This window comes from Trachurus trachurus (assembly GCF_905171665.1).
Source record: "Trachurus trachurus genome assembly, chromosome: 14".
Lineage (NCBI taxonomy): Eukaryota > Metazoa > Chordata > Actinopteri > Carangiformes > Carangidae > Trachurus > Trachurus trachurus.
This window is the reverse complement of record NC_139903.1, coordinates 9,765,778-9,786,148: the sequence shown is the minus strand read 5'-3', so window position 1 is coordinate 9,786,148 and position 20,371 is coordinate 9,765,778. Positions and strand designations below refer to the sequence as shown.

At 42.6% G+C, this 20,371-nt stretch overlaps 1 protein-coding gene across 1 annotated transcript in view; it reads left to right on the top strand.

Moving 5' to 3' along the window:
- The first annotated feature begins 1,994 nt into the window (after positions 1-1,994).
- Positions 1,995-20,371, top strand: part of larp1 (La ribonucleoprotein 1, translational regulator) — a 51,687-nt gene continuing 33,310 nt past the window's right edge. Inside the window, exon 1 of the mRNA XM_083986285.1 lies at positions 1,995-2,672. Coding sequence (XP_083842411.1) covers positions 2,237-2,672 — 436 coding nt within the window. The 5' untranslated portion in view covers positions 1,995-2,236. The remainder of the gene's footprint in view (positions 2,673-20,371) is intronic.

The following is a 20,371-nucleotide window of genomic DNA, read 5'->3' as shown; positions in this document are numbered from 1 at the left end:
GAGTTAACGGTGATTTGCGGACGACTCGAGGAGGGGGCGAGGCCGACGTCATCCGGGGCTCCGCGCTGCGTTCAGGTACGTCGGAGGAAATGTGTTGCTGAGGAAAAACATTAACCATTTGTGTGTTGCTAACATTCACCTCAGAGTCTTAAACAATACATAAGTAGAATTTAAAAAACGCACAAATAGATGCAGATAATCCAAGAAAAAAAAAACGACATATTGACGAAATGTGATACCTTTCTTTCTTTTCTTTTTTTTTAGGCTACCTCAAGTAGGCTATTGTAGTTCTACCTGGTTGAACACATTTGACAAATTTAGGTGGCAAATTACTGTAAACATTTCATATATGATCAAATTACAGCCAAATGAAAAAAAAAAAAAATCACATTTGCCAAGAAATTATTTACAGACAAAAAACAAAACAAAAAAAATAAACAGTGTTTAGGGCCGCTTCAACCACACAGCTCGAACAGGAAGTTAAACTTTTTATGATTGTGCTGTTATAAAACCTCAAAAGTACCTCAGTATCTCATAAAAACATAGACAAATATTCTCTGAAGTAATTTTCAACTGAAAAATGCCTTCAGTTTAAACTTATTGTGGTCATAAAAGTAGGAAAAGTCATTAAGTGTTAACAATGAAGTCTCAGTGAATTCATCAAATGCAGTAAAAATGTGTTAGTATAGTGGTAATCATTTAGCATCAGTTGCTTGGACTAAATACTTGTGTGACAAATTTGTAGGCTAACTACAAAAGGTCTCTGTCTTCTTGAGACCTGAATGATCTTCTTGTCATGTGACAGGAAGATAATGAACCTTTTATGTAGGTCTGTTTGTGTGTCTCAAATAGCAAATGCCTCACCAGGAGCAGATACAGTTGTAATCTAATTAAGGTTCAACTGTATTACTTTTACTATTTTCTGTTTTTTTTTCTTTCCCCCAAATGATCATCTGGTAGCCTATATAAATCAGCAGCAAATTGTAAAAATAAATTCACAAATATACAAATAGTTTATAGGTCCTCTCTTCTAATTAAAACCCAAAGATGTTGGATGAAAGAAATGTCAGACAATCCATAATATTTTAGATATTTTGTGTTAACTCACCTGATATTATTAATCACTTTTCTGGTTTATTACTGATTTAGACTTGTAGAACAACTTTATTTATCTCAAGTTGGGCAATTCGGTTTACAGTCTACCAGTCGCAAAAACAAACACAAAGACAGGACAACACATAGGCTACTTCATCAGTTCACTCTGTTAGTGACATGAATCCAGAGAAAGCAGCAAACACAGGAGTCATACAAAGGCCGTAGTGCAATAAATTTCACAAAAAAGTAAATACATGGGTTCATGGTTGTTCATAATGTTTTGCAATTAAATAAATCATCTTAATAGTGTAGGCTACCTGTACGTCTTTGCACTAAAACAAAAGGAATAATTTTGAGTTCTCGTTATTCATAGGTTATAATGTTATCATTTCACTGGTCTCAAATTGTGCTGTATGTGGCCCCTGAACTAAAATGAGTTTGACACAGAAATACAAGTGCAAAACCATTGCCCTAAAAACGTTGATGAAAATACAAAACTTCTTAAAGTGCAGGATAGAGAAGAATCCGTATTCTGGCAGGATATTTGATCAATTTAAATTGTTAATTTATTCCTAATAAAGTGTAATTGATGGTCTATTTCTTTATTCAATAGACACAGGGACACACTCTCTCTCTCTCTCTGAAGATCTAAATTCAGACTTTTGACGAGCACTTGAAAGCAGCATCTCATCATGACCCCCAGAGGCGCGTTCCCGTTGCCGACTTTGCGTGGCTACTCCCCCCTCTATGTACATCGTACGTGCGCGCTCCCACCCTTGTATCGCGTGGTGGGGATCATCCATATTGCTGCTGCTGCTGCTGCTGGTGGTGGAGATAAGGTTGTAATCCTCACAGGCCCTCGGAAACGTTTCTTTATTAATTTTTTTAATAGATGTTTTACTAAAGCAGCGCTAAACCCGCTACGCGTCCTCAGACGGAAGCCTGGTTGGTCTACGAGGAGAGACAGAGGAGCGGCACCCTCCGCCGAACTTACTTCGCGTTTCCTTGAAATTGAAGGCCGGGAGGAGGGGTGGAAGAAGAAGAAGGAGGAGGAGGAGGACGACTGGTGGTGTGGTGGTAATCCTAAAGGGGGGGGAGAAGAAAGACCTGGTGGTGGTGGTGGTGGTCGTCGGAGGAGGAAATGGCCACTCAGGTGGAGGCTCTCCTGCCCGGCAACCCGCTCGCCAAAGCGGCGGAGGAGCACGGCGGAGTGATCCGAGGTGAGCCGGAGGAAGAGGAGAGCAGCAGCAGCGGCGGCGGCGGCGGTGGTAGCAGCAGCAGCAGCTCCGGGCAGCAGCAGCAGCAGGGAGGGACCCCCGGTGCGGAGCAGCAAGCGACGATGACCACAGAGGAGGAGCAGCAGCAGCAAGAGGAGGGGGAGGACGACGACGACGAGGAGAGGAGCAAAGGAGGAGGCTGTGACAGCGAGGACAAACAAACCGAGGAGGGGGGTAAAGGTGGTGGTAAAGGCAGCGGCAAAAAGGAGTTTACTGACGCTCCCCCGCCCAAGGTGAACCCGTGGACTAGGAAAATGAACGCGGTGACCGTGGTCAGCGTGAACGGACAAGCACACCACGGTTGGTACCCTCCTCACCTCCATACCTTTATTTGTTTTATCTATTTATTTATAATTATTTTATGTGGCTGTCAGTGTTGTGGTAGTGTCTGTCTGTCTGTCTGTCTGCCCCTGTCCAGGTGTGGTCCCCCCACTGTGGGGAGGGGTGGCTGTCATGTCATGTCACAGGGCGGTTGGTTGGACAGATAGATAACGCACTTATTGAACAAAATGCAAAATGCACGAGTTATAAGCACACACACACACAGAAGAAGAAGGAGAAGAAGGAGAAGCTGTGGTTGATCCCCTGTGCACAACCTGGTTATATTTGGAGTGAAAGCTCCCTCCACCCTCCTCCTCCCCCTGGGGGGTGATTATTCCTGGAGTTGGGGTGGCACTGTGGACACCCACCCACCCCCCCTCATGGGTGATGGCTGGCTGCTGATTGCACAAGGATCACACCCTTTAAAAACAAAAAACAAGTTTTTAGATGAGGCACAACTCCTGTTCTCCTTAGAATAAATAAAGTCACGTCCACTGTGTTAACTCAACCATCTGCACAGTGTTTTTTAAGGTTTATGATCCAAAATTTGACAGTTTCACAGTGCACGTGACTGTGACTCTAAAGTTTTTATTTAAAGGCAGGATAAACTCACAACAAATTGTTTGGGATTAAGATAAAACTCATGTTTCCATGTTAAGCTTCCTCCTCCTTCTTCTGGATCCATGATGTGTCCCAACCTACTGCCACTACACACTCAGCCAAACCTGAGTTGACACACACACACACACACACACACACACACACACACACACACACACACACACACACACACACACACACAGTCATGTGCTTTCTCAATGTGTAAACCCTTGTTGATCCATGTTTACATGTGTGTTAACTGGTTTCAACATCCAGATATTTAATGAGACACCCACCACCCAGACCAGACAGTTGCATCAATTGGCATGAAAAGGTTGTGTGTGTGTGGCAGCTAAGCCAGCTAACAATAGCACACACAGACACACACACACACACACACACACACACGTAGTCATACACACTCTCTGGCCTAGTGCGTCGTCAGAGCCCTTCTACACACACACACACACACATACAAACAGACTCTCGCATATGTTAGCTTAGCCTTTAGCCTCCATCCCTCTCTCTCTCTTTTATTTTTACTTTTTACTCTCTGTTTTAACATGTCAGCGGTTTACTTCTTTCACACGCTGATTAATTGCACCGAAGACGCGTATAAACACGAAACATCTGCAGGTTTAACGTGTTTAAAAAGCTGCAGGTTTGTTATGAGACGTCACGTGTTCACTCCACGTGTTCCCCGAGAGAAAGGCTAACGAGCTAACTAGCCTAGCGTGCTAACTAGCTTCTCGTTGCACCACGGTGAACTGCAGACGTAAAAAAAAATAACGCAGGTATGGTGTAAAATCGTCTGGTTTAAGGTAGTCTGGTTGTTTTGTGGTAAATTACCCAGTTGTCACGGGTGGGTAGCCCCCCCACCACCCATGTTGGGTGTCAGCTCAGACCGCAACTGTTAGCATGGGAGCTAGCAGGCAGAGTCATCATGGTGGCTCCTGTTCTTCTGTGTGTGAGCTGACTGGGACACACAGAGGAGGGGGAAACGCATCCTAACTGATTATATTTTATCATATAAGTAGATATAATGGTGATTTTGACATAAAGGCTCATTAATCGATCAATATAAATGATTATTGATGCCGCACATGGAGCAGGTCTCTGTCAAGGCAACGTGGTTTCATGTCTCTCAGCCATGTGTGTGTTTTTTGTACTGCACACATGTTGTTTGGTAGTTCACACAGTCTGGTCTGTCAGTTGTGTGTGTGTGTGTGTCATTTTAGGTAGGTGCTGATTTTCACATAAAGGCTCATTAATCATTATATAGGAGTAATTATTGATGCTGCACAAGCACATGGAGCAGTTCTCCTCCTGCTGTTCTTCTGTGTGAGCTGACTGAGCCACACAGGCTGGAAAAAACAACTCACAGCTGATTATATTTGATCATATACGTAGATGTAATGGTGATTATAACACAGGGGCCTAATAATTGATCAATAGGAGTGATTATTGATGCTGCACACGCACATGGAGCAGGTCTCCTCTTCTTGCTCTGTCAAGGCAACGTGGTTTCATGTCTCTGAGCCATGTGTGTGTTTTTTTTGGTATGCACACATGCTGTTTGGTAGTTTACACAGTCTAGTCTGTCTGCATCCTGTCAGCTTTTTGTGTGTGTGTGCTGTCCTTTTTTGTATGCTTTTTGTTTGGCAGCCAGCTGCTTTGTTTGTTTATAGAGCTAAAGCATGTGTAACTAATGTAGACTTTAGGGTACAGGCTGTACCCTGAGATCTGGACCAGTCCGACTCCGGGTGGATTGGATGGTTATGCACCAAAAGCTGTCACATCAGCAAGTAAAGCTGGACGGGAGCCAGGCAGACTGGCTCAGATAAACAGGCCGGAGAACATTGCATTCAAAGACTAAAAAAAGAGGTTTAAATTCAAGTTGTGTGCAGATTGTTGATCATGTGCTGTGGTTTCTCTGTTTCCACACACAGCTATGATGTCTGTGTGTGTTTGAGTTGTGATCAGTTCAGTCGAAGAGTGAAATTACTTTTCCCCCAAGTACGGTTTTTATTATAATCACAGATTACATTACTTAGCAGACATACATCTCTTGGTTCACAGTTAAAAAGAAAAAAAAACTGCGTATCAAATCAAAGCTGTCACGGTGCTGTAAAGGTGTAATGTTAAATAAAGCGCTGAAAACAAAAACTGCAACATTGCATGCATTTCCCATATTGCAGTCACTGTGAATCAGCACCAATATGCAAAATATATATTTGTAAGAAAGAAACAATTAACTAACTAAAGACAGAAATGAACAGTGGGACAACAAAAGAATAATAATGAATGAAAGGTTAATGCTTTCAGTCATGTTTCTCTCATGAGTGTAAATATCAAACTTTGAATCTCCTGTGTTGATCGAGGAATTCAATGAAATCCATTTATATATGATTTCCAGGCGGTTTCTTTGGAAAAATGTGAGTTTATCATAGTTGAAACTAGACATAAAAACTAACAAAACAAAAACCTGATGATAAATCTCATTATTAGTTGTTCAACAGTGAAAAATCCCTGTCACATCATCTTCAAGTTCAAATCAGACATCCAGTGACCTGTCACAGAGGAGCTTGAACCTCGTTGATATTTTTTACTTCATAAATGTTTTCAAACTGTTAATTACTAAACAAAACATTCACTGATTCTCCGTCAGTCTCAGCGTTTCACCTTTTAAACTGAACCACATCTGAGTGAAGCGTAAAGTAAAGCTTCACTGCAGCACGCATTATTAGTCTTTTTCTTTTTTTTTTTACGAGCTTGACTGTTCTCTGATCAGTCATGTGTACTCAGTTTGTCCTTGAACACGATCCTGGACTCCCGCCCTGGATTTTAAACAAAAAAAAGAAAAAGAAAAAGCAACACCAGCCTGAAAGAATGAAAATGTATTTCCAACGGCCCGGGCGGTTTTGTTGAAGGATCACAGTGGGAGTGTGTTACCAAACGTGTCTCAAATTTGTGTGGCAAGACAAGGGTGGATCTGGATTAGAGCTGCAAATAACAATTAGTCCTTTCATCATTTTTTGATTAATTACCCAGTCCATGATGCGTTGGTGGAAAAAAAGCAGCAGGATCAGACGGTTCTGATGAGAGACAAAAGATGTTTCTTCACCTTGTCAGTCTTTGATTACTGTGAATTCTTGTCCAGACTGAAAAAGGATCTGAAGCTCTTCATTCAAAAGGTCGGAGAGAGAGAGTGGCCGGTATCATCGGAAATAATTAGAGCTCTGGAAATTGCTGTCATGCTGTAACTGAACTGAATGAGCTCAGACGACGACGCTGCTGCTGCTGCAGAATTTTTTCAGATGATCAAACCGCGTAGTAAATGAGGAGTAAATGCTGGTTTGGCTACTGCTGAGCTCCAGAGAGTAGACCAGACCGACTGACCGACCCACCGGTGTTTGGCTGCTAATATTAGTAGTAAAGATGGCCGACTTGTGTCCAGGGTGTGTGGATGCATTGAATTCTTCCTCCTCTTCCTCCTCCTCCTGTCGCCCAAAAACCACGAGTGCAGCTTCGTCTCCGTGCAGCAGCAGCAGCAGCAGCAGCAGTTTCCTCTGCAGCCTGTCGTCCACCGGCTTTAAACTGTTTTTATATCAAAAAGCAAAAAAAAAGTTTGTTCTGTGGCTCATCAGACGTCTTGCATGATTTTTATTTTAATTAATTAAATCAATATTTATCATGCAGAGTTCACATCTTTCGCTGGCTTTGGTACAAAGTCATTGTCGTTGTTGGCACGTTGTTAATGCGTCTTTGTGTGTGTGTGTGTGTGTGTGTGTGTCACCCACTCCAACTGTCTGACAGCAGCTCAGCACTGTGAAACGAGCCTGTGGAGATTTTGAATCCGGTTGCCGGCGTCCTCCTGCGACCACGTGACCAGAAACAAACAACCCCCCCCCCAACATTTCTCCAGGTTACAACTGGTGCTGCTCAGAAACTCCACGACGACTGAATTTGGCTCCTTATTAATAACTTTGAGGAGGTTGTAAGCTGCTTCTGCCTCCGTAACGTCATGCACAGTTTAGTCAGATTTGAACTTTGACAAGTGAAAAAAACGTCTGTAATGTCCGGCCAGTTGGAGAGAGAGAGAGAGAGGGAGGTGTGACAAGTATCTAAATAAGAAGCTGTTTGGTTTCCAGCATTTTTTGGGACGGTTGTTACACCAGGATTAATCCAGTCTATCGCTCCAGCTTGGATCTACAGTGTGTTGTTGTTGTTGTTGTTGTCTAGTTTTGTGGAGCAGTTGAACACAAACACATGAGTAAGTCAGTAGCACAAACACAGAGCGAGTTGATCACACAGGCCACGATGATACAGCAGCCACGGCCCGTTTTTTTTTTTTATTCCTCTCACGAGTTTGAGTCAAACTGAACAGGGAGTGTGTGTTTTTTTTTTTTTCTTCTTTTAAAAATGTGTTTTGTCCAGAATTTGAAGTATTTTCCCAGAAAAGCTGTCGGACGGAGCTCCTATGTACCGTTTAATATCTTGTTTCATGAATGCATCGTGGCTGGCCGCCCTGAGGGAGTTCATGGTAAAAAAACAAAAAACCAAGTGTATGCTTCTTTTCATTTCTGCTTAAAGTTTAGTCTCAGGTTTGTAAACGCTGGATCTCAGCTGATCCTCTGATTCGGTGCCTAATGAGAACATGGTGGTGAGACGGTCGACTGTACGACATTAACTGTTAACTTCCAGCAAAACGCCGCCACTTTGGATAAACACGTTAGTAGTAGTTGTTGTTTCCTGCTCGGCTGCTGCTGATGCATGAGGACACCTGTCGCTGGGAACCAGGCAGCAACAGGTGGTGAAGAAGAAGATGAGTGAAACATCATGGACCCAGATGTCCAGGCTGGAAGCACCACAGCTTGTCTATATACAGTATATACACATACATACACACCAGGATCTTAGGTTGTCGTTTGTCTCATTGTGTTTGAGTCGACAGCAGCAGCTAAATCGTCTTGGACCAGATCGACACACACTAGTTTAACTGATGCAGGCTGCGGAGTCATTTGTGCAAATGGTTTATTGTTTCATTGCAACTGGTCTAAAAGTTATGAGTCAAAGGTCTTTTAATTACTATTATTAATTATGGACAGAAGGAGCTGATCATTAATTGTTTTTGCATGGCCCATGTGCTCATGGGGCTGCAGACTGGACTTCACTCACAACTAGGGATGCACATTTTGACAGATTTTTTTTTTCAGACCGATAACCAACACTCATTAAAGCAGACGTAAGCGATCCGGTCGTTTTGGCTAACTACTTGTCAGCCGATGGAGTTAGCAGTCCCCGCCCTCGTCCCTACGTCACCACATTCACGCGCATCCCTTGGCTGCACACACAGAGAGGACCGCCCCTTTATGCCGTTCTCTCTCCTCATTGGATAAAGGTTGTAGGATACAAGGAAAGTTTTCTCCTCGGCTCAGAGCAGAGCAGAGTGACTGACAGACCCGTGTTTCAGACCAAACACTCTACATAAGTGATTGCTGTCGGAAGATATAGCCTAACTATTTAAGACTTATATTAACACAAATATTCCGCTTACATCTGCTTTAACCGTGAACTGCAACTCGATGGACAATGTTTTTTGTTATAAAACACACTCGCTGCTTCAGCTGTGCAGCTCCTCATCCACTGTGCTCCGACTCGGCTGATCGGTGATGCTTTTTTTGCAGCCATACACCAGGCTGAAGGGAGAGAGAGGGGCAGCAGAGGTTTGTCCTCCTGCAGCCACCGTACATCTGACACGCCACCGTCTGCCACAGGAAACATTCACAGGCGTAGTTTACAACTGGTCTGATAGTCATTAGCTTTGACATTGTCAAACCAGGAGTTTTTCCCTGTTCCGTATTGATTGATTGATTGGTTACTGTATTTCAACAGACAGGTGACAAACCCAGACAGACCTAAGTCACATGACCTGATTAATCGTGCCTTAATTTTTAAAAATGCGTTAATGTTTCCAGATTAATCACATCCATTAACTGTGACAGCCCTAAAAACCATCTTATAATTCCTTAAAGGGACAACGAGGAGTTTCTATTCGGTTATAAAAAAGTCTCACGTTAATGTGGATGAATCTCCGCTACCCACACTTGTTAATGGCTCCATTTTCGATACATATATCATTCTGTCTCTATCGTTATTTTGTTATTATTAGTGGTGGCGGAAATGCTGGTCGAGCCGACCAGCGTTTCCTGAGAATAACGCAGCTGAATGGTCGTTTATGTCACGGTCACGTCTTTGAACCTCTGACTTTAATTATTGATGAATGAAAACATGAGTCCGTCTTGCGCCCGGTCAAAGAATTTTACGGTGCGCGGGGAGGCTCATAAATGTAGTGTGAAAATGCTTCGCTTTTCCAAAACTCCTCGTTGTCCCTTTAAAATACGTATCTCCTTTGTATTCAAATATGGTTAAAGACGGTTTAAACAGCTGATCATGTGCATCTTGTAGCTGGAGCTCCACCAGACTATCTATCTAGACCTCTCATTATGCAGCTTTCGATTGTTTACACTAAACCAAATGAAGACAGTAAATTGCAGTGTGACCGCTAGGGATGGGCATTTCGACTAATTTACTAATCGTGTAACCGAAGCTGGTACTAATCGGGTAATCGAGTACTGTAATAAAAAATAAAATGACGTCATGTCTGACGGACAGAGCGCAGCCGGTGCATAAATGCGCTCTGTCCGTCAGACAGTCCGCATTACTGACACACAGCGTCGTCACACACAATGTCAGGTGGATAATAAGAGTAGAGACTGGAGTTTAAGATGCACATACGAGGCAGATGTGCATCTTTATGCCGGGGAATAAATGCGCTGCATGCGCTCTGAGCGCTGAGTGCAGCGCTGAGTGCAGCGCATTTATGCCGCGGCTGCCACGGAGGAGAAAACTTTTTTTTTCTTTTCTTTTTTAAATCATTAGCGGTGCTTATTTATTAGTCCACACTACACATGTTGGTGCCTTCGGTCCTCTCTGCCTCGCATCGTTTCAGGAAATAACAGGGAAGGTTTCAGAGTGTTTGTAAAGTGAAAGTATATTTTCTACCAGACTTGAGACCTGTCGTCTCCCTCCCGACGGCGTACGTCGCCGAGGGAGGGAGGGAGAATTATTGTAAAAGGTTTGAAAGTCCGAGGCTCGATCCAAAAACGCTTTTACACAGCAGAAAATCGCGTTGCTTGATCCGAAACTGTTTAACACTACAAAAAGCCGAACCAGGGCATGATAATGTAGTCTGATCCGACACTAGATTGCGCTCTGACGTGCCGTTTTTTTTAATCCTCGGGTACCCGAGTAATAAATTCATAACCGAGTAGCAGATTGCTACTTGAGTTACTCGAGTACCCGGGTAACCGTGCACATCCCTAGTGACCGCGATGTCGGATCAACTTCTGTGCACTGACGTAGATCGGACACAAACAGTGTTGGACTAAGTATGATATAATAAACTGTAACATGAGTGAGTCCAGGTTCAGGGAGCTGCTTTTGACTTTTAGTAATAATGATAATAAACTAGTTTTGCTATAATTAACACAACCTGCTGCAACTAGATATCAATATTTTCTAAGAGTTTAAGGATGAGCTGATAATCTCTGCCGTCTTCCTTTCTTTCTTTCTTTTTTATTTAACAAGGATCCCTTCACTTTTATTAGAACATGCTATTAGGAGTAACATTTTATAGTAGGATAGTAAATGTGGATTGAATTATGACGTGCAGTTTCCTGTTTTATTGGCTGACGTTGATGCTCATGTAGTGAGTAATATATAAAAGTATTTAAACTGAAAATGAAGTGAGTGTTGAGTGACCGAGGTCACGGCTCCTGCTGGAGGTTGTGGGGGAAGAATGGACTCATCATGGACACAGTTTAATTTTTTTTTCAAGGTTAAGGTCAGACAATAACATGAGAAGTCACAAGTACTCCTGGAAAAATAAGTTTGGGATACAGAAAAAAATAAATAATAAAATGGATAAATAATAATGAAAAAAAAAACGGTCAGCTGTTGATTTACTTAACTTCTCTTTTATTGTGTTAGACCTCACTGCCCCTTCAATTTGTTTAGTCTGGATGTAACTTCCAAATTATTAAAAATTGTTTTAGATGTAGTCTTCGCCGTCAAAAAAAAAAAAAAAGAATGTCCACACTTACAAATAAAAGTCCATTGTTTGAGGTTTTTTTTATTTTTTATTTATTTTTTATTTTTTTTCCCCTACAGAACAAAGATGCAGCTCTGGAACTTTAAAAATTTAACACAATAAAATCATCATTTGTCAACATTAGTCACACGCCTGTCGGTCCTAAAGCTAAAGCTGACGTTATGGATGAAGAAAAAATAAGAGTTGAGGTGGAAACATTTCATGATACAACACATCCGTTCTACAAAACAACAAACAAAGTAAAAAAACGCAAAAATCGACTCATAATCGTCCATACAATAATCGCGATAAATCACTCAATATTTTTCACCACCCATAATAAACCCGGAGACACCGGCAGAGTAATTCCTGCCCAAGACTCTTCAAGTATTTTAAAACCTTGTGTGTGGAGTGGATGGGTTGGTCATGACGGACCAAGTTTTGAAGTTACAGCTCTGTCCGTCCGCCCATCGGTCTTATCTAAAGTCTGGTGTAATGTTGTCGTTCTGGTCCTGTAGCCGAGGTGTGTGTGTGTGTGTGACGTTAGAAGCAGAAATCAGGAACGACCGGCGCGTCGGCCTGATGGATAGATGTTAATGTGACTGTAGATGTGAATGTGGATGTGGGCTCGGCTCAGGGCTTTATTTAGCATTTGAAGACCATGTGCATGAGCCGTAATTAACCCATGCTAACGCTGCTGCCCCCTGAACCTACACTCCACCCACACCCACTACTTTATGTAAAATGATTAAAATAGTAAATAAATGATATAATGCAGTTGTAAAGAGACAGGATACTGTTTCAGGTCATGGCTGAAGTCAGTCATTATCTGTTTATGCAGCAGCTTCCTCTTATTATGTCTGACACCAGTTTCACTTTTAAAGTTATATTTACTTTGATGATGGTGAATGAGTCCGTGTGGTTTTTTTTTTTTTTTTTTACAAACCACTAAATAAAGTTGTGTATTCAAAGTGCTCGGAGGTGTCATGAGCTGTTTCTGAAGCAGCAGACGTGTCACATTTTGTCCTCTTTTTCTTTTGTTGGGGTTGTGACCCCCCCGATGGCCCCTGCCCCCCACCCCTCCCACCCTCCTGGGGCCGTTTGTAGCCGAGGGTTTTTACGAGGTGTCAAAGGTCTTGAACCTTAGAAGTGCTGATGTGTGAAGAGGTGGAAGTGGAGCCGCTGGTCAGAGGACGATGCCAACGGCTTCATCTCTTCTTCATGTTGTTGCCTCTACCGTCTTTATTTGTCGGGTTGTTTGTTTGTTTTCCGGCAGAATTGCTAAAAAAAAAACTACTGAACCGATTTCGCACCAAACCGCCAGGGGAAGAAACCTCCTCAGGTTCGCTGTGCCGCTTCCCCACTGAGAGCCCGTCCACACGAATATGGCTTCAATGAATCCACATATGTTTTTGTTTTTTTAAATTGTTTTGGTGTTTTGTCCACACGGAAACCTGCATTTTTTTCGAAGCATGTTCCAGAGTTGAAAAATCTTTCATCTGGACGCGGGGGCGTGTCGACTGTGCAGACTTGCCTTCAGTCATATTTCGCAACAAAAAGTTACACTGGAGGACAGTATGTGCCAGTTAACGGTTATTGTCATTGTTAAGTGGTCAACGTGTGTCCACTTCTGTTTGTGAACAACGTCTGCTGTGCGTGTTTGCGTAAATTGCGTAATCGACGGTATGTTGTAAGCGTCGACGTATTTATTTATGCGTAGCAGTTCACCTTCACCTCGGTGCAACAGAAAACACAGTTGTGAGGAGGCGGTCTGTGGCGTCTGTTCCTTTTTTGCAATTTTGTCACCTCAAAATGATCCAAACTCGGCGTTGATGGAGGCAGGCGAATGGAGTCTGTGGCCGAAATGCAAAAGAGTTGCTATACGTCGTACATGATGTAAATTAGCGTGTTGACCCGGGTGAAGGATTCCCACTGCAAGCCGATCTGAGACAAGCCGATTAAAACCCGTGTCGATTGCAGAGTCGATTGATGAAGGTTGGCGACTGTTTCCCACTGCGGTCTGAAGCCGATTGTTGGCGGGTTTAAACAGGTTTTTTGGCTTTGTAGATCTGGTTTATGGGTCAGATCCAGATCCATGTTGTGAGATGTAGAAATCAGGCTTCTTTCTCAGAACATTATAAATAATCTGAGTCTTTATGGAAAACGAGACGCACCGTTTTCTGTTGCCTTTATCTTGGTGTCAGTTGGTGTCTGTGTTTTTACTATTTGCATGAACAATTTGAGCAGTAAAACCGTTCAGTTTTCAGCTTGTTAATCGATGCATCATGTTTTTAAAAAATATGATAATTAGATTTTCGCCTCGTTGAGACGAAGTGAAGTTGCAGCGCTGTCAGATATCAAAGGTCGAGACCTCAGAGCAGATTAACCCACAGTGGAAATGTGAAGATAAGTGGCAGCAGGAGCAGCAGCCCGGTGTCTCCCCCTCTACCCCACCTCGCCCACTACACACACACACACACACACACACACACACACACACACACACAGTCAGCTGTTTGAGATGAGCCCACGTCTGTAGTCGTCCAGCTGAAGTTGCTTTATCAGCCTCAGAGTCGTGTCTGGACCCGGCGATAGAGGACGATCATCTCTCAGACTCTGGGTGTGGAGGAGGAGGAGGAGGAGGATATGTCCGGTCAAATTTAAAAACCGTGCAACTTACAAACCCAACATAATCTAAATAAATAAATAAATAAAATTAAATCTCCTTTTGAGAAAAGAAGCAGCGGTTTATTATTATTATTCCACTGGTGCAGCTTCCAGGTGGGACACGAGTGCCGACCAGCTGCTCCCAGATATTTTTAATCTGCGAGAACAGCAGCAAAAAAAAACAAACAAAAAAAAGTTGCTGTGTCATCTTTTGCCATTTTCTTTTCTATGTTTTTTTTTTCGATTTGGCTCGTTTACTGTCACTTTTTTTCTTTTCCTCTGGCTCCACAACCGGAGGCCTCACAGCTGTGGATGTGGACGAAGCCGCCAGAACCGAACACCTCACGTCAGAATAATTCCCATAACTCACCAAAACTATCATCCAACATCCAGAGAGCCGAGGAAGTAAACTCGGTTTGAACTTTCATGGCTCTTTTTTTCTCCACCCATTCATATCTAAGAGCGATACAATAGATAATAATTTGCAATAACTATCAATTAGTTATGATGATTTTCTCTGTGCATCGACCCGGACCAGTCGTTGTGGTTCTGGACCTGTGATGGTTTCCTCGCTCATGGCCGCGCTTTTATTGTGAAAGCAGCAACAGGAAATGCCGCCTGTTGTTCCTCTTCAATATCACAACAAAATTAGGTGATAATCAATAATGTTATGTCACTGTGAGATGTTGCAGATGCTAGACCTCGTAACATGTTGTGAGATGATGGACGTTGCCATTAGGGACTGGAAAAGCGATCGATCGATGACATGTGGATTCATTTTTTTTGTATCATGAGAAGTTTGAGTCGGTTAGTTTTTTTTGGTTGTTCTGGGCCAGAAAATGAAAAATCATGAGTCATTAACATCACACGGTTTTCACAACACACACTGTGGCTGATAAGTGTTTTAAAGGGATACTTCACAAAAAATCGATAATTCACCAATTTTCTTCTCACCGTCATGCCAAGGAGGGGTTTGGAGAACTTTCAGAGTCATCAAAACCCTTTTGGAGTTCCAGTGGGGGTCCCGCTGGCAACAGATTTTCATATAATGGCGGCGGATAGAGTTAACTTTTGAATCGTCCAAAACACACACTATGAAACATCCAGATACCTCCATACTGCTCGTCTGTACTGACCCAAGTGTCCTGAAGCTGCCACATGAAAAAGTTGTTTTTAGCCTTGTTGTAGTAGTAGCTCCCAGTGGCTGCGCGAGATGCGCGAGATTTGCTGCAAGATGTTCTTCCGTGTTTACATCAAACATCCAATGGTTTACAACGACGAACTAACATGTCGCAGCAAATCTCGCTCATGCAGCACAAACATCAACAGATCCACTGGGAGCTACTGCTACATCAAGGCTAAAAACGGAGATCAAATTTATTTTTTCCCAACAACTTTTTCATGTCGCGGCTTCAGGACACTTGGGTCAGTACAGACGAGCAGTATGGAGGCATCTGGGTGTTTCATAGTGTGTGTTTTGGACGATTCAAAAGTGAACTTTATCCACCGCCATTATATGAAAATCCTTTGCTAGTCGGACCCCCCCTGGAAATCCAAAAGCTTTTTGATGACTCGGAAAGTTCTCCAAACCCTTCTTTGGCATGACGGTGAGTAGATGATTGGTGGATTATCGATTTTGGGTGAAGTATTCCTTTAATCAATTTGGGAATGAAAAGAAAAATCTCAAAGAATAGATGTGAGGATTGGTCCAAGAGCTTTGATGCAGAGTTTTGTGATGTCAGCTTAATGTTGTGTGTGTGTGTGTGTGTTGCTGCTCGGTATACGCAGGGAGACCCCTCCCAGCTCCACCTCCGCTGTCTGGGCTTTTTGACTCTGCAAGAGATGATGTCATCACACTGGTCATGTGACGCTGGGGAGAGAATTCACTGTGTGTGTGTGTGTGTGTGTAGCAGGCTGTGTGGCGTGCGCTCTGGCTGTCGTTTCCTCCATATTTGGTTCTTGCAGACAGGCTTCCCTCTGTCGTCACCGCTCCTGCATCAAACTGCAGATTATTTCATTCCGACTGATTTAAAAGTTATTATTTCAGATTTTAACTCTTTTGAAATGAATAAAAAACCGTTGATAATTGGTCATTTTAGTTTGATTTCAGTGTGTTTTTTGTCAGACTCCTCATCCGTTCAGCTTCTGTTTCCCTGTGATGAGTCAGAACTAAACACCTCGACTCCTTTTTAGGGAAGTTTTTTATGTCTTTAGGTTGAGCTTCTGCCAGGAGGCGTCCGGCCGTCCAGAGTGAAAATGAAATGCATGTATTCATAAAGTTGTGTTTTTTTTGGCTGCAGTTACCGGTGGGGAAATCCCAGAATGCATCACTTTTACCTAAATAACTAAATCTCTCAAATGTGATTCGACTCCACCACAATCATGTTGGAGGAAGAGAGAAAGAAGGAGGATGAGGAGGAGAAAAATACAAACTATTCAACAAAGCCCTGAAAAAAGAAAAGCAAAGAAAAGAAAAAAGTCCCAGCATCTGCTGGAGGAGCAGGAGCTGGAGCTGGTTTCCCAACATCACCACCACCGCTGTGTTTATCTGGAGCCGCAGAGAGAGAGAGAGAAAGAGTGAAAGAGAGAGAGAGGCGACGTGGCACTGAGTTTATTTATAGGCTCCCAGAGATAGATGTGATCTCCTCCCTCTCCGTGGGGCTTTGGAGCAGGTATTGTCACGGCTGTCAGCGCCGTGGGAATCCAGTCTCTGGACTCCACCTGTGTGAGGTGTTTCTGAGAAGAAGAGGAGGAGGAGGAGGAGGAGGAGGAGGTGGAAGGTGGTGTTGTTGCTGGGTGGTGAAATGTGAGGGAGCAGCAGCAGATCTGACAAAGTTGAGTCTAAAATGTCACGTTAAATGTTGGATGTGGAGGCGACGCAGCCGAGTGGAGCTGGTTGATGTTAATGTTGATGTTGATGTTAACGGTCGCCTCGGGCTGTGTGGCGTTCACAGCCGGCTCGGCTCGTACAACTGGCCCCTGAGTGCCGGGGAGAAAGAAAAGACATGAGGAGGAGAAGAAGATAACATAAGATAAAGAATAACTTTAGTAATCCTCATCCGTCTGGCAGCTCATCCACCATTTGCAGAAGAATTTAAAAAAGGATTTCCAACATCTCTCCGTCCACCACCGCCATATTTATTTTTATTTTTTTCGTGGTCCATCAAGCTGTTATGAAGTAGAGGATCTCTTCATCACATCCGTCAGTGAAACATGACTGAATTCTACTTTAAAAAGTCGCCTAATTAGTTCTAGTTACTCAAAGAGTAGGTAACTGAGTTACAACATTATAAAAGTAACTTCTCCTCCCCCTCCTCATGTTTGGAGTTTATAAATGGCTTTTATTTTTGCACATGCTCCACGTCTTCTCTGTTTTTTAAGCGCCATATACAGACCTGTTGTTTTAAAAGTCGCTGACGTTTCTTGCATCTACACTGTGTTCACATAAAAACTTCTATAGATGGAAAAAGATCATGAGGCAGAAGTTTGTTGGTGCAGGTGAATGTGAATCCTTTTTGAAAGCTAAGATAAGAAATATTTCCTCTCCATAACCTCTGGATAAATGTAGGAGCTGGTCCTTGGTCTCCCTGACACACACACACACACACACACACCTACACACACCTGTGACCCGTCCTTGAGTTTCTGACGACCTGTCGCTCTTATCGTTCTTGTACAGTTGAACACACAACACTGAGATAAACACCCCCCCCCCCCCCCCCCCCCCCCCCCCCTCTCCCCACACACACACACCTTCCTACCTGTCCACTCAGGTTGTTCTCACACTTTGAGCGACAACGTCTGAAACTGGAGCGGGTTTGGCTCCAGTTTTGAGCAAATAAAAGCAGAGTCTCAATTAGAAGCCGGGTCTGTTACTATTTTCTGCGCAGGTTCTTGTGAATGAACAGAACCTCCATCGGTGCCGATTAAACTTCTTAATGTCGCACATCCGGCTCCTTCCTTCTGCACTTCCTCTTTTAATCAGTAAGAACAGAACGATTTGACAGTTTTATTTGATAAGATTCGTTTAAAATGAATTTGTGAATTAAAAGCCTGTCTCGAATATTTGCTTCTGCAGTTGAAGCAAATAGAAAAAACAAACCCTGCAGCGCCTACTGGAGAATGTACAGCATAAATACATTTAAATGGACCGAAGCTGCTGCAGCTCCGTCTTTTTCCTAGAAAACTCAACAACACGTGAGTGATGACGACAACGCGGTCGTTTCACTGAACCGCGTCGACTGAGAACTTCATCACAATGGTGTTCATCTTACATCCAGAGTTTAAGGTGTAAATCATTAGATAAATGGCCTGAAGCAGAAATTATTTTTTATTCATTAATCAATAAAAAAAAGCCTTATTAGTTCAATTATCTTAGTACTTCAGCTTTTGATCACACCTCCTCGGGGACAAACTATCATCTGACATCATGTGACATCATGGTGAATGGCGATCAGCAACAGTTTTAGAAAACACACACACACATATCTGTTTGACTACTGGATTGTGGGAAAGTGAAGTTTCCTTCATGCACAACAACAACAAAACATCCTGAAAATAAAAGAAAAGCAAGCAAGAAGAAGAAGAAACAGATCTGGTTCCTTCGTTACTGAAACACAAACGTCTGTGCAGAGTAGAGAATTTAAAAAAAAACAACCTTTTATATAATTTCCTGCCGGCATTTTTACTCCTGAGGCCGTGAAAAAGTCTCATTTCATGATGACGAAGCTGAAACACTTCCATAAATCCTGACCAAGTGTTTCATCACTCGTCCCACTTCCTGTGATTAGGCATTCAGAAAAGACTCGCACACAAACGATGACGTCGCAGCATTTCAACACAGCAGCAGCAGCAGCAAAGACCTGGTGGTGGTCGCTCTGCAGAGAAACCTTCCAGGCCACCGTTGTTTCACACTTTTAAGCCGATCAGACGGGATCAACACGACAGGAATTCATGTTGATTCTTTGACTTAATTTAGCTCCAAGTTGCAGCCAAAGTTTCTACGTCACAAAAGGAGATCAGGAGTTGTTTTTTTTTCCTTTCTCCTTGTTGAATGAAACGTGTGTTTTGCGCCGTGTCCTGGTTCAGAGGTTCATAAAGACTCGTGAAACTGCTGAGTGTTTCTGATCATCTGGGGCAATGAGCTCAGGTTTTGACCTGTTAGGAAACATGACGGAGGAATATTTACAACATGGATGTGGTGTCACGGCTGAAAGTGAAGCTGGTTCAGGTGATAATTATCTGTCACATTATGTTTTATTATTGGACAGATTCTCCTGTTCTTGTGCTAGTGATGTAATCTCTACAAATTTGGCACAAAAATTTAATTTTCGATTTTCGATTTTTGCCGTTAGAGGTGAAATTATGACACAGATATGATTAGAGGTCAAATCCATTGTGACATCGTAACGTTCGGCAGAAACACGCCGGCCTGTTTGTGGAGACATGAAACTGTGATGCAGGAATTCCAGCTTTTTATGAAACATTTATTAATTAGTCACTTTTATAAATAAAAGTGGACAATGGAGAAAAGTTGATGATAGATACAATAGGCTCAGATCTGTGCAAATTTACTGAACACAAATGAAAATACTGTATTGAACCAGATGTGCAGAATGGTTAAAGGCAAATGAAAAACTTCCATTATTGTGTCTAAAGTGGTCAAAATGAAAGTCAACCTTGCCACAGTCTGATCTCTGAGTTCAGTTAAAACTAAATTTAAAAAAGGAAACTTGAATCTGAAACTCTACAAATAACTCGTTAATGAGTTGCTATCTTTGACTAAAAGGTTGTCACACGCTGTAAAGAAAACTTCCCAGAAACCAGGTTTTCAGGGAAAGAAAAAAGGTTTCTGCAGAAAAATTTAAAAAACCCTGCAGACACATGACTGTGACGGTTCAGGGAATAAAATGAATGAAAGATTTTTAAAGTTGAAGCGACAGGAGGTTTGAGTTTAGTGTCATTTTTTCTTTGAAGTCTGAAGTTCAGCGGTACCTGCACCGAGGAGGTTTTGGGGTAAATTAATTGCCCAGTTGTGTCTCCATGAGTTTTATTGGATCGTTTGCATCCAGTGTCTGCAGACATGACGCCTGTTTATTCACAGTTTGAACAGGAGGATGGGGTTTATTGGTTGTATTTAGGACGATGGACTGTAGATGTTTCTGTGTCGGGTCCATGAGCTGGAGAAGAAAATGTCCGATTCCTCTAGATAAAGTTTATAATTCACAACTTTGGTATTTTTCACTTGACAGTTTGTGTT